Source organism: Heteronotia binoei, chromosome 18, assembly GCF_032191835.1.
Source record: "Heteronotia binoei isolate CCM8104 ecotype False Entrance Well chromosome 18, APGP_CSIRO_Hbin_v1, whole genome shotgun sequence".
Taxonomy (NCBI): Eukaryota; Metazoa; Chordata; class Lepidosauria; order Squamata; family Gekkonidae; genus Heteronotia; species Heteronotia binoei.
In genome coordinates, this window is record NC_083240.1 from 13,744,681 (window position 1) to 13,759,520 (window position 14,840).

Sequence of the window (14,840 nt, forward strand, 5' to 3'; positions counted from 1 at the left end):
AACCCTTTCTCACAAACATTTACATACCATTCTTGCATTGTTGTTAAGGAACCACATGAAGATCTTTGGTTGAACCAATATATTAAAATGCACGTGTCATGAGCATCAATAAAAACTGACAGAAGGTTTTACGCACCTTCACTATAGAAACCCCGGAGCCAATGTTGACGAGCAAATAGGGGAAAATGTTTGGGTGGTTCATCTGAAATCGGAACTCGGGGTCCGCGTCCTTCAAGTATGCAAATGCTTCATGGGGGATGTTCTTTAGGACAAAGTTGCACCCCTTAATCAAGCAAGTCATGACATCTTCTTTGTCGACCCTGAAGGAAAAACGAAACACAGGTTAAAGAGATTTAAAAGGGTTTATTAATCAGGGCCACGGGTGAGAAACACGGGCCATCTAGTGCAGACAGCTATTCTCAGGAAACAGCTCAGGTTTCATTGTCCAAGAGACAGAACGTTTCAAACCTTTGTCATTATTACAAGCCAGAAAAAGAAATACGGACATTTCTGATGCAAGATTCCAACGAATGAGGGGAAAGGCCAACCGCAAAAGTTAACACAATTGCAAGTTTTCATCAGTAAAAAAAATGTTCAGGGGCAAATGGTGGGTGGGGGAAGGAGAAGACAAGAGAAATCTGCAAGAAGCAGCAGCCCTTTCTGTCCTCTTCCCCAGAGGCTTTGTTTCCCAACCAGCAACTTCAGAACAATATCTCCCTCTGATAAACACAGGCTGCTTCCTGAAGCAATCTCAGCCCATTCTGGATCTCACAGGCAGAATCATGTCTTCAGGCAGTCACTCAGATCTGGCTACTTGACACCACAAGGCCATCTGAGTGTGAGGGCAACAACTGAGGCCCCTGCTCGCAGTAAGTGGAGGTTTTTAATCCGCTTTTGTAGGTGCCAGGAACAGTCATGGAAATGAGGAGTCCACAGAGGGATGGGAATTAAAAGGGGTTTTTTTCCTGGGAAAGTCACTCACCCCCTCTACTTGTTTAGCTTCAAATGAGCCCTGGTTACTACCCCACCTATGTCAGTCATTTTTGTCCCCTGCCAACATTTGTACAGTTTCCCCATCATGTCTATTCTTATAATCGGAGACCAGGGGAGTAGCTACTAACAAGCTTAGGTGAAGTTTCCACCCTGCTACAGTTTTAGCCGTCCCCACCCCCCATAAACCAACAACCTATCCCATGCTTCTAACATGCCAAAGCCCACTAGCAAAAACTGTACACTCACTATCAATGCTCCCTCTAAGCTGTGGAGTCGCGTGAGCAAAAATTCTACTTTGGGAACTACTGACATTAAAGTTGCGAGCAAGCAATTTGGCTACTGCATAAATTAGTTTGCTCTGGGGCCGCTTTTTTTCTGAGCCAAGACAAAAATGTACAGCGCCAGAAGCTAAAAAACTATGAGCTAGCTCACACTAACTCCGCTTAGAGGGAGCACTGCCCACTGCACGTCAAAGCTAACCAGAAGAAAACAAGCAAAGTCTGCACATTTTTCATCTAATTGCTGACTCTGAATTATTTTTCTGCATACAATTCTAGACCTGGATGTCCCAGGCTAGCTCAATCTTGCCTGATCTTGTCAACTAAGCAGGTTAAGCCCTGGTTGGCACTCGGATGGAAGACTACCAAGGAAGTCCAGGATTGCTGTACAGAGGCAGCCAATGGCAAACCACCTCTGGACATCTCTTGCTTCAAAAACACTTCTGGGTTGCCATAAATCGGTGGTGACCTGACAGCACTTTCAAACACCAGAATCCTAGACAGAGTTTGGGACCTGGATTGGCTCTACCAACTTCATTTGTATGCTGGGTAACATCATTTCATTTACCACACAAACCTCTTTCTGCATCTAAATTGAAAATAGCATCCCTCTGATGCTTAACTATTTTTCCCCATGATGCACACTGCTTGAGGCAAAAAAAAAAAAGCACTCCCCCCTCCCCCTTCAGGACTTTGCTTCCTCAAGCACTGACTTTACCTTGGCTTGGAGGGAGGGGAGCATTTTGTGACCCCGCGATCAAACCCTACCTGACAACGGCTAATCATTCTCACAGGAGGCGCTTCTTCCTGCTTCCACTTACTTTAGTCCCAGCTTCTTCTCAATAAGGTCTTTGAATTTGTATGCGCCACCTCCCGTGGCTTTGATCACTTTCGTTTCCGTGTTGACGAGGTGGTCTTTGATGAAATCCAGACAGGTTTCAATATAGGCGTTCTCAAACTTAATGAAATGCAGCCGAGCAGTTATCTCTTCTTGAACGGTGATTTCATACGGTGATTCGTTTTCTGTGTCCTTTGGGAACCAAATATTTGGTAAAAAGAAAAGCCTCCCGTAGTCTTTTACTTTTAACAGTGCTTCCCAAGGCTTCTCTGAAAAGTCATTTCAGGGCTTGCCCCCTTCTTTTCTTGCTGCAACTCATAGCCTTCTGCCGTGTTCACACACGCGTCGTGCATTTCATGCAAAAATGACTTACAAATTCTAACAAATAATGACAGTAAGGAAAAACTTCTCTGCTTGTTTTTGAGCAAAATGTTTTTCCGGGTCTAAAAATGTGTCCTCTTTAGGTTCAAGCCATTTGACTGGTCAACAATTTTTTTTCAGCTTTCCTAATCCCACCCCCCAAAGACTTCATTCATCCATAGGTTTGATATTTAAGGGAAATTTAAAAAGGAGGGGGGTGGGTAGCAGCCCTAATAGCTCAGGCTAGCTCAGTCTTGCTGGAGCTTGATTGGTCCTTGGATGGGACAGAGTCAAGCAGGACTAGGGCTGCTATGCAGAGGAAGGCACTGGCAAACCACCTCTGCTTGTCTTTTGCTCTGAAAACCCCAGGAGGTTGAACTTCCTGCGGTCACCATGAGCCAGCTGTGACTCAACAGTATGCTTTACCTTACCTTATGAACACAGGAGCTTAACAGAGCAGACAGCCTGACCGCATAGAACAGAGTACTGGCTTCTGCAGCAAGAAAGGGAGAGCCATGCATGGTTCTAAGCAGTTGTCTTTCCCAGCAATGCCCAAAGTCATAGCAGGTAAGGAAAAGCTTTGCCATCTCGCAACGCTTGTCCCTGACAGTTGCAGAACTAAGGGGGAAGCAGCCCCTTCTCTTGCCTTTGCTAACAAATGACACCATGATGAACCTATAAAGGGAAGCTTTTACTGACACAGAGGCATTATTGGCTTCTTGGGATTTTTTGTGGCTCACGGGTAAAGCAGAGAAATTGCTTATTTGGCTTACAGGGAGGTTACTGCTGTCAAATAAGATATATCTGAGAACTGAATGTACTCACTGCAAAATTCATGGCTTCTCAAGTTCAAATCTCACCCTTGCCATAAACGAACTAAGTATTCTTAGGCAAGCTGCTCAATCTCAGCCTCAGTGCTCCTCTAGCACTCGTAGGGACATTATTTCTAATTGTTGTAAAATTAGGGTGGCAATTCTAAGGACGTTTTCCTTGGGTTACACGAGACTTTCTTCTGAGCAGACCTGTTTTGGATTGCTCCTTATTACAAGTAAATACTGGTTTTTATTCACCAAATGCAAGTCAAACAAAAGCATAAAATTAGGTGCTAATCGACAGTCAAGGGAAACCCCTCCATATCACAGAATATAAAATCTCCCCAACCTTGCTTACCTTTCCTGACTGATCAAAGGATCGCACCCTTGCCACTTTATGCTGCACTGTTGAGTAGTAAGCCAACTTGGCCAAGGAGCCACCTGAGGGGGAAGGAAAACAAAAGGTGCAGTTGCATATCGGACACACACGTCTGGACATGTCCGTTTTCCACACTGCTGGGAAACATCGAAGCTTCTTTACCACAGCAAACTGGACTCAGCTGTCAAACAAAAATCAGGCCACATGCATGAACAAACTTTCTGCAACAGACCATGGCAAAGGCTCTGCGGCTTCAATATTAAGAAAAAGCTAGAGGTTATTTATTCTGACTTGGATGGCCGAGGCTAGCCTGAACTTGTCCGATCTCAGAAACTAAGCAGGGTTGGCCCTGGTAAGTACTTGGTTAGGAGACTACCAATGAAGTCCAGAGTTGCTACACGGAGGTGGGCAATGGCAAACCACCTGTTTGTCCCTTTCCTTGAAATTTTTTTTAAGAAGAAGAAGACCGTAGATTTATACCCCGCCCTTCTCTCTGAATCAGAGTCTCAAGCAGCTTACAATCTCCTTTATCTTCTTCCCCCACGACAGACATCCTGTGAGCAGTGTTCCCTCTCAGCTGAGTTAGCGTGAGCTAGCTCACAGATTTTTAGCCTCCAGCTCACAGATTTTTGTCTTAGCTCAGAAAGGATGATCCCCAGAGAACAATAATTTCTGCAGGAGCTCACAACTTTAATGCCAGTAGCTCACAACTTTAATGTCAGTAGCTCACAAAGTACAATCTTTGCTCACAAGACTCTGTAGCTTAGAGGTGGGTGGGGCTGAGAGAGCTCTCCCTGAAGCTGCCCTTTCAAGGACAGCCCTGCGAGTGCTGTAGCTGACCCAAGGCCATTCCAGCAGCTGCAAACGGAGGAGTGGGGAATCAAAACTGGTTCTCCCATATAAGAGTCTGTGCACTTAACCCCTATGCCAAACTGGCTCTCCAATTCTATGGGGTTGCCTTTTTGACAGCACAACAGTGCCCTGACCTGGCTGACCCAGGCTAGCCCACTCTAGTCTGATCCTGGAAGCTAAGCAGGGTTGGCTCTGAGAGACCACCAGAAAATCCAGGGTTGCTATGCAGAGGCAAGCAATGGTAAACCACCTCTGTTTGTCTCTTGCCTTGGAAATTCTATGGGGTCAAGTGCAACTTGACGGCACTTTCCATCACCAGAGGCTGTGTGATGAGGCTTGGAATACATCCCAAGATCAACAGGATCCAGCCTTCCTCAATCATTCTTCTTTCTTCCAGACATCTGCACACATGTGGCAAGACCTCAAACTACCTCCACAGTGGATTCTGGAGTCATTCTCACTACTGAAAGCAGTTTGGCTGAACCGGGCATGTTCTCTTCTAACTGTAAAACGTATTTATTTATTTGAAAAGGTGCCCTAAACATTTTTGGAGAAAACCTGAAGGCTTTATTTTAATCCTTTTGGTAGTTCAGGTATTGCCACTTTGACTGGTTGCCTCAAAGTAACTTCCAGCAAAATATTTATTGTAAATTTTGTTTCTTAGCAGACTCAGCGGTTGTACATATGCTAGCAAGAGGGACAGAGTTTTAAATAGGTAGTTTGGGACCAAGACAGCTGATCTTCCCACAGATTATTTCATAGAAAAACCAAACACCTTAAGATACTTGGAGGGTGTATATGTTTGGCTTCCTTGTCAGTTTAGTTTACTTAATTCTTTTTGAAATAATTCTTTTGGGCAGGGGAGAAATCACTGAATAGAATTTGCCAAAGGACATTTGAAAGTGATAAATACACAGACTTTTTCAATCCCTACGTACCAAGAGCTCTTAATGATCCAGAGGGGCAAGAATAGAAAAAGAAGAAAAAAGCCAGACAGCCAAATGACAGGCTGCAGTCAAAGTTAAGCACTTTTAACATTAATTGCATTAAACATTTGCTTAAGTCTTCCCTTGACTTGAAGGGGCTGCATATTAACTTAGCTTTGGGATGAATTTTTCCCAGAGGGTTTAATACTTGAGCTCCAATCTGGACAATGCCGTCGCTAGGCTGGTTTCTCTGGGAAGTGGCAATGATAAAGCATGGGATAAAATGATACACTAAAGCCTTAGCTAAGTGGAAGAGCACATGTCGTGCCCACGGAAGATTGCCAACTGCCAATCATCTTACATTTAGGGTTGTGCTTTTTTTCCCCCTTCTCTTTTCGAAGGGGAGGGGTTGTCAGGGTCACCTTCCTTTTGAGTACATATGATACATTTTCTTGCAAAATTCGGGATTGCTAAACTGGCAAAAGCTATTGCCTTCATATTTAACCTAATCTCCAGAAAACTGCTGAAAGCACTAAATGGAAAACATTCTCCCCACCCTTCCCTTCTGCTGATATAGAGATGCAAAGTTCCTCAGCAAACATACACAGGAAATTAAACCTTAGTGTGCTTTCATGAAATACACTGGTTAACTAGAAATAAACTTTTCAAACTCACATGCTAACTTCAGCTTCCTTCCTAAAATTTTCGTCCAAGATTTTTTTTCAAAGCAAAGAAAAATTATATGCTAAACTTAGAACACAAATACACATCGTACACTGATTTGCATTAAGATAACAAATGATACATATGAAAATAGCCCAAGCTGCGGATGCTCGATACAGTTTCAAGGGCATATTTGAACATTCCCTTTCTTAACTTTTCTTTTGTCCTAGTGGGACAACTGCTAGCAGGAAGGATGCTAGATAGTTATGAGCAGGGCTTTTGTTGTAGAAAAAGCCCAGCAGGAACTCATTTGCATATTAGGCCACACCTCCTGATGCCAAGCCAGCTGGAACTGCGTTCCTGTGTGTTCCTGCGAAAAAAAGAGCACTGGTTATGGGTAATAACTAATAGTGCAGGGGGTAAGTCTATATATTTAGTGATTTTATTTTATATATTTATAACCCTACCTTTCTCCAGAGCATTTTACAAGGTTTGGCGGAGAGAAGTCACAAAAGCAAGCCTTTCTTGGAAGCATAGATTTGAATGTACTAGCCATTCAATGGGAAGATGTGCTGAAATGTTAGATTAGCAAACATAAGCAAGGACTAGATACTTGCTTCATCACAGGGAATGCCCAAGTCTTCCAGCATACAAATTTACCAGAAAAAAATGTCACGCTTGGAATCTAGAGCAGAAAAACTGGTCTTCCAAACTCCATGCAAACACTTCAGATGAGTCAAACAACCTGTTTACAGGTAACTTTCTGTCTTATAAACAAAAATTAAAACTTATATCTCACAACTATTTTGAAAACAAAGATTATTTTGTAGCCACTGTTACCTAACATATCCCGGCCCTACCCAAGCGTATAACATGCAACATCCGGTTTTTTTTTTTAACTGGATTTTAGCAGCTTTTTTTCTAAAACTGTTTGGGACACACACCAAGGGATGCGCTTACATCTAAGGTTTATAGCTAATCCCTTTGCTATAAATTCCATCCTGACCCAGTGAGAAGAGGGAGCTGCAGAATTAACCCACATTTCCAGTCAATATGCTCAAGATGGGTAGCTGTGTTAGCCTGTCCGCAGCAGCAGAAAAGAGCAAGAGTCCAGTAGCACCTTAAAGAGGAACAAAATTTGCGGCAGGGCATGAACTTTCATGTCGCTGCTCAATTGACACTGAAAAACAACGCCACTGCTATCTCTTTTGGAAGACCAGCGCCCCATCTCTACTCCTCAAGCTCTTAGCCCCAAAACAGGCCCTCTCTTTTAGATATGTGTTATATAGAGCAGGGATTGGGTAAATATATGGAGCAGAGGTCCATCAGTGGCTATTAGCCACAGGGTATTGATGGAACTCTCTGTCTGGGGCAATGATGTTCTGTATTCTTGGTGCGGGGGGGGGGGACAGTGGGAAGACAGTGTCCTGGCCCCACTGATGGACCTCCTGATGGCACCTGGGTTTTTTTGCCACTGTGTGACAGAGGGTTGGATTGGATGGGCCATTGGCCTGATCCAACATGACTTCTCTTATGTTCTTATAAGAGAACAGGGGCATAATGCCCCTGTATAAATCGATGGTGCGGTCTCATTTGGAGTACTGTGTGCAGTTCTGGTCGCCGCACCTCAAAAAGGATATTATAGCATTGGAGAAAGTCCAGAAAAGGGCAACTAGAATGATTAAAGGGCTGGAACACTTTCCCTATGAAGAAAGGTTGAAACGCTTGGGACTCTTTAGCTTGGAGAAACGTCGACTGCGGGGTGACATGATAGAGGTTTACAAGATAATGCATAGGATGGAGAAAGAAGAGAAAGAAGTACTTTTCTCCCTTTCTCACAATACAAGAACTCGTGGGCATTCGATGAAATTGCTGAGCAGACAGGTTAAAACGGATAAAAGGAAGTACTTCTTCACACAAAGGGTGATTAACATGTGGAATTAATTGCCACAGGAGGTGGTGGTGGCCACAAGCATAGCCACCTTCAAGAGGGGGTTAGATAAAAATATGGAGCAGAGGTCCATCAGTGGGTATTAGCCACAGTGTGTATATGTGTGTATGTTATATATATATAATTTTTTTTGGCTATTGTGTGACAGAGGGTTGGACTGGATGGGCCATTGGCCTGCTCTAACATGGCTTCTCTTATGTTCTTATGAGTTACAGACAATTTTAAACTTAAAAAGCAAGAGGGGAGACTTCCATGTGTTACATCAAGGTGTACTCCAAAGTAAAAGAACCTGAGAATAAGTTTATTAAGAAATAAAATTAAAGCTTGGGAAGCATATTGGATGTCATTATTATGTTATGTCAAACAGATAATGTGCAAGTTTTAAAAAATAGTTTTGTGTATGGGTATGCTTTAAATTATAGGAAGTGATGTAAGTAGATCCCTATTTCATATTATCATGTATGAAAAAAAGCATAATTTTAAAAAGATTTTTTAAAAGAAATTGAGGCTCAGGTTCTGGCAATACCTAAAGAGATACAGTCTATCATGTTGTTCCTTGAACAACTGAAGGGTGGAAGTGAAGGTATCATTTGGGATGCTTGTGTACGACCATTTTCAATTTAAAATTGTTAAACATTAATCTTACGTTTTTATTCTACTTTTCAGCACCAAAATAACTCTCAAAAGCAACTCAATTACAACTGCCATCCAAGATTATGAGAAAAAAAATTCAATATACACAATGCAGCTAGGAAACTGCGGGGTGGGGGTGGGGGAGATTATTTCAACTTGAGATGGTTCTAGCCACAGTGTAGTTCTGGATAGGAGTAGCATTTGAACGTTTTCATTCAAACAGCAAAACATCACTGGAGAGGGGAGTGTTGCTCTATGCTTCCCCCCAATGACAGATTTAATATCATTAACATTCCTGCATCTTAATATCTTTTTTTGCAGCACCTCCCAGAATGAGGAAGAAATCGATCCAGATCGCCTATATGCCAAGGGCTCACTAGGAAAGCCTCAGGCTGGCCATTATTTTCTCTCTCACACACCCCATCAGCTTTTATGGGGGGAGAGAATGCAGCTGATGTTATTTTGTACTGAACAAACAAGATGACACAGATACAGTCCGTTCAAACAGTGTTTGGCCAACAATCCATGGCTTGTCATGTGTGTTTACTCCATTTTTGGATGCGCAATCTAATTATAAACTGATGTTTATTTTTTTCCCTGTGTATTTACATGCTTGTTACTGGTACATTAACTAGTGTTTATAACTGCATGCTCATCACATTTATTCCTCTTCTAGGTTCAGGTACTATTTTTCAATCTGCAGTTTAAATATATAAAACTTTATTTCAATACAAGACCAGCTCTGAGAATTAGCAAAGAGTGAAAGGAAAAACGCTTGCAACGTGACAAGCACAAAACAATAAGCAATTTTCAGGTTACGACACACGTCTATTTTTGATACAGATTACTGTACTAGCATATTCTGTTTTTGTATTCCTTGAGGGCATTCCTCTTTATTTTCCCTGCAAGGCTATTGTAACGATCTACTGCAATATTGTGAAGTACTTTAAACTTCTGAAAGTGTTATATAAATTAATATTATAATTAACACCAGTACTGGGTAAAGGCTCATAGCTGTATTTTTCTGCATGGGTAGGTCTAAATCTCCACTTTCAACTCCAATGAGGAAGAGCCTCTTTACTGTTAGCTCCATCTTCTTTTGGCCTGCTGCATTACAGCTGTTTATCTCACCTCCTAACATTCATAGTCTTGATTTTCAGCTCATTACACATAGTAATCCTAATGACACTTTCCTTTCAAAGTGGGGCACTCAGCCCCCTTTTTTAGAACAAAAAACCGAGCACACTTCTACTCCTGCTGTGGGGAGAGGGGTAGTCTGGAGGAAACTGCTTATCCCAAAACGTGAGGCAAATCCCTAGCTTATGGTGACGCCATGGGGTTTCTGAGGCCAGAGATGAGCTGAGGTAGTTTTGTCATTGCCTTCCTCCATTTAGCAACACCCATCTTCCTTGGTGGTCCAGTCTCCCATACAAGTACTAACATGGGCCGACCCTGCTTAGCTCCTGAGCTCTGACAATCTTGGGCTTGCTTACATTACTCAGCCTGCTACTGCCCACTATCCTGCCCCCACCCCCCCCCATATTCCAGACGGGTAGCCGCATTAGTCTGCAGCTGCAAACAAAACAGAAACCCAGAAGCCTTAATGCCTAGCAACGATAATTTCCAGCACAACCTTTGGTAAATCAGAGCTCACTTCCTCAGAGGCACTGGAGTGTATGGCACATGCAGCCAGTGGGGTTGTCAACTCCAGCTTTGGAAGTAGCTGGAAAAGGTTTTTTTGGTGGTTAGGGGGTGAAGTCTGGGTCTTAGGAAGGGGGAGATCCGGTTTGGACTTGCCTACATTAAGTGTGCAGACTCTTTATCTGGGAGAACCAGGCTTGATTCCCCATTCCTCCACTTACAGCTTCTGGAATGGCCTTGGGTTAGCCATAGCTCTCATAGGAGTTGTCCTTTAAAGGGCAGCTGCTGTGAGAGCCCTCTCAGCCCCACCCACCTCACAAGGTGTCTGTTGTGGGGGGGGGGGGGAGGATATAGGAGATTGTAAACCGCTCTGAGTCTCTGATGCAGAGAGAAGGGTGGGGTATAAATCTGCAGTCATCGTCTTCTCAGCAGGGGATAATGCCCCAGAGCCCACCCTCCAAAGCAACCATTTTCTCCAGGGGACGGAATTCTGTTGCCTGGAGATCAGCTGCGATTGCAAGACGCATCCAGCCCTCACCTGGAGGTTGGCAACCCCTTGCATTTGGTGAACAGAGGGTTTTGACTTATAAAAGCCTATGCTCCAAGGGATTTTGCTAGTCCCTGAAGGCACCACAGGCCTCCAGGTTTTAATTCAGGACCCTCCCCCCTGTTTATTCTCGGGGGGGGGGGTGTCTTTCTCAGCCTGAGGAGGAATATTTTGTGTTCCCAGGAACGACAGACCACATTCCCCTGCCTTTCCAGAGGACTCCGCTACCCACCACGCAGCCATCTCCTTGAACCAAGGGGGAAACGTGCAGAACCTGCCTAAAGGAACTTGTTTATATATCCTCTTTTTCTCTCCTTCTCTCTTTCCCCCGCCCGCCAGCTTCTAAGCCAGGCGGCAGCCTGGGACTGGTAGTCCCGTCCCCCATTGCCTGCCATGCCTCGGACCAACAATTGAACTGCAATTCCCGTCGCGCCCCGCTTCGCCAGCCGCTCCGCATTGCAAGCCGGGACTTGCCGTCCACTTTCCCCTCAGTAGCCATAGGCGCCTATCGGCCTCCGGACTTCGCTTCCCGGCGTGCTTTTCGCGACGGCTTCCCTCCTCCTCCTCCTCGCCCCCCTCCCTTTGCCTCTCAATTCCCTCACAGATTGTGGCGGCTGCGGCGCTGACTGGAAACGGAGGGAGCTGCCGGGGAGCTCCGCTTACCGATGTCGATGGCGAAGCGCTTGGCGTTCTCCAGGTTGCGGAAGATCTCGTCGGGCGGGAGGGTGATGCTCTTGTCCAAGCTGCCGCCGCTCACGACCACCCCGCCGCCGCCGCTCCTGCCGCCGCGCCCGCCCCGCTCCGCCATTTTGGACGCATCGACCCGCTCTGTGCGCGCCCGGCCTTATTAAGCATGCAAATATATGCGCATATGTTTGAAGGGGAGGGAAAGAGACGAAGCATAGATTAAGAGGAGGGAGGTGTGGCCACGCCCATGGTTTTAAGCCCCACCCATTCAAGGGGTTTATTCCCCGCCTATTCCTGGCTAGCTCTCTAGTTATCAAGGATAGATATTATGAAAGTTATACTATAGAGCTATTTGTAAAAAAACCCTTATGCATGTTTAAAACCTTCTCAGTTGGTGATAATGGTACTGGAATAGGTCTTTTATAGAAGATCTTTATAAAGGACTGAATTGGTCATTTATAGATAGATGGATCCCTTATTTTCTATAAAAGCATAATTAGGACTAGAATTGGTTACCTATAGATAGATGGATATAGTGTCTATAATTAATATATGGTCTATAAAATATAATTACGATTAGAATTGGTTATTTATAGATAGGGCCTTTTTTGTAGATAAAGCCCAGCAGGAACTCATTTTCATATTAGGCCACACCCCCTGACATCACCATTGTTTAGCATGGGGCTTTTTTGTAGAAAAGCCTGGCAGAAACTCATTTGCATAAGGCCACACCCCCTGATGCCAAGTCTACCAGACCTGCATTCCTGTGTGTTCCTGCTCAAAGAAAGCCCTTGATGGATATATTGTCTATAATTAATATATGGCCTATAAAATATAATTACAATTAGAATTGGTCATTTATCGATAGATGGATATATTATTTATAATTAATATGTGTCTATACAAGTCTGTTTTTAGAAAACAAGGTCTCTTGTTCTAGCCCCTTTAAAAGCAAAATAATAATATTCATAATTATTGACAATAATAGCTGGAATAGAACAAGATCTTTAATGCTAGTCCCAGTAAAAGTGTTATTGGTAATCAATATTAGGCACTGGAATACAAGGCCCTTTATGCTGGACCCCTGGGTGAGTATTTTGATGATTTATTAGAAGCCAAACAGGACATTTTATTTAAATTAGACCCTGTAAGAGCACCATCGTCTCCATTATTAACTGGAATAGGACACATTTTTCCACCCAGTGAACTGAAGGCTGAGGAATACAAGAAAAAGTAGCTGGTATGCTACGGGGCTGAGTAGACCACAAAAGAGCCAGACTCCAGCCAAGAGAGTACAAGATCTAATCACCGTGGGTGTGACCAGTGATAAACAGTGTTTTCTTTGTGTCGTGAGCCAGCCACTCCCAGGATTGCTGAGATCATGACCCACAATGTCAAGTATATGAATTAATTGCAATTTGGCAGACTCATTCGATTACTGCTTTTGTTGGTGGCTGGGTAACTACAGAAAGGCCTGGAGACTGAGATGTTGATGCATCATTATAAAGATCCTGAAAATTACCGTTTTTAATGTCTGTGTTGTGCCTGTTTATGGTAGAGACCAAATTATCTGACTGTAGGGCACTGTCATTTCCTTGCTGGGGGAAATAAAATTAGAACCTTAACTAACTTGAAACATAATATTATCAGCAGTCAATAAGAAGGAGATATTGGGTTTATATCCCGCACTATACTCTGAATCTCAGAGTCTCAGAGCGGTCACAGTCTCCTTTACCTTCCCCACCCCCACAACAGACACCCTGAGAGAGCTCTTGCAGCAGCTGCCCTTTCAAGGACGACTCCTATGAGAGCTATGGCTGGTCCAAGGCCATTCCAGCAGGTGCAGTGGAGGAGTGGGGAATCAAACCTTGTTCTCCCAGGTAAGAGTCCGCACACTTAACCACTACATCAAACTAGCTCTCTAAGTGCGAATACACAGAGATGTACACTCCTTTTTCAAACCTTGGTTTTGTAAAACGTACCATTTTTGAATGTTATTTTTAAACAATACATATTTTATCAAAATGCAGTGCATGTATAAGATAGAACATCTGTAAAATATCATACTTTGGCAAGAAACATCTATAAGAATCAACAACCAATTTTTCCAGCTCTTCATAAAATGAATAAATGGGAACCGTGCATCTCCTGATGACTTGTTTTATTTATTATTTCTCGGTTAAACTAGCTGAGCAAGTTTGGCTATTGTGGCAGTTTTCCAAACCTTAACCATGCCAAAATAAAAGGCAAATTAGTACAGCATCACCTTAGTAGACTGCAAATCATAATGCATAGTTTCTTCAGTGATTCCTAAATGACTGAAATTTACACTGTCTGGTGAGCTTTGTGATTAGTCACCGTTTTGCATCCACATACCATCTCCCTCTGAAGATGTGGGAGCCACATGTGACTCTTTCACATATTGGCCGAGGTCAGACACACATAAACTTACGAGATGGGCATGGATGAAAGCCAGATGCATGTCGGATTTTATGCGGTTGTCCAAACATCAGCATCTGGCAATGGTCGTTGGCTCGTTCGTGTCCCAAACTGCCACGACTGAGATGCGGACTTTTTTGATAGTACATTAAATCCGGAATAAGAATGCTTCCGATGACTCCCGCGCGTACTTTCTATGTTTGAACGCTCCGTTGTAGCCGACTCGTCGCAAGCGCACATCCGCTTCCCTGCGAGAGCTCACTCCAAATGATATCATTGTGCCTGCAATTGTTGACTCAGCCTTCCAACCTTCTGAGGTCGGTAAAATATGCACCCAGCTTGCTGGGGAGGAAAGTGTAATGACCGGGGAAAGCAATGGCAAACCACCCCGTAAAAGGTCTGCCGTGAAAACTTTGTGAAAGCAGCGTCACCCCAGAGTCGAAAACGACTGGTGCTTGCACAGGGGACCTTTCCTAAATGGAGCGGGAGCGGGATCGCCCACTTTTGCTGTCTCCCTGCCAGGGGAGGAAGATCACCCACCTTTGCTGTCTCCCCGGCAGGCGGAGAGACAGCAAAGAGAGCTCCTGGGCTTCCCCTTCCTTTCTGGGTGTTTAAATGGGGGGGGGGGAGGAAGATCACCCACCTTTGCTGTCTCCCCAGCAGGCGGAGAGACAGCAAAGAGAGCTCCTGGGCTTCCCCTTCCTTTCCGGGTGTTTAAATGGGGGGGGGGAGGAAGATCACCCACCTTTGCTGTCTCCCCGGCAGGCGGAGAGACAGCAAAGAGGGCTCCCCTTCCTTTCCGGGTGTTTAAATGGGGGGGGGGCAGATCGCTCACCTTTTC

General features: G+C 44.2%; 1 protein-coding gene across 1 annotated transcript in view; it reads right to left on the reverse strand.

Annotated features, from left to right (window-relative positions):
- Positions 1-11,715, reverse strand: part of PANK4 (pantothenate kinase 4 (inactive)) — a 40,708-nt gene extending 28,993 nt beyond the window's left edge. Inside the window, exons 1-4 of the mRNA XM_060259198.1 lie at positions 11,537-11,715; positions 3,640-3,722; positions 2,093-2,301; positions 137-320 (exon numbers count right to left, since the gene is read on the reverse strand). Of these exons, the coding sequence (XP_060115181.1) occupies positions 137-320; positions 2,093-2,301; positions 3,640-3,722; positions 11,537-11,681 (621 nt within the window). The 5' untranslated portion in view covers positions 11,682-11,715. The remainder of the gene's footprint in view (positions 1-136; positions 321-2,092; positions 2,302-3,639; positions 3,723-11,536) is intronic.
- Positions 11,716-14,840: the final 3,125 nt, after the last annotated feature.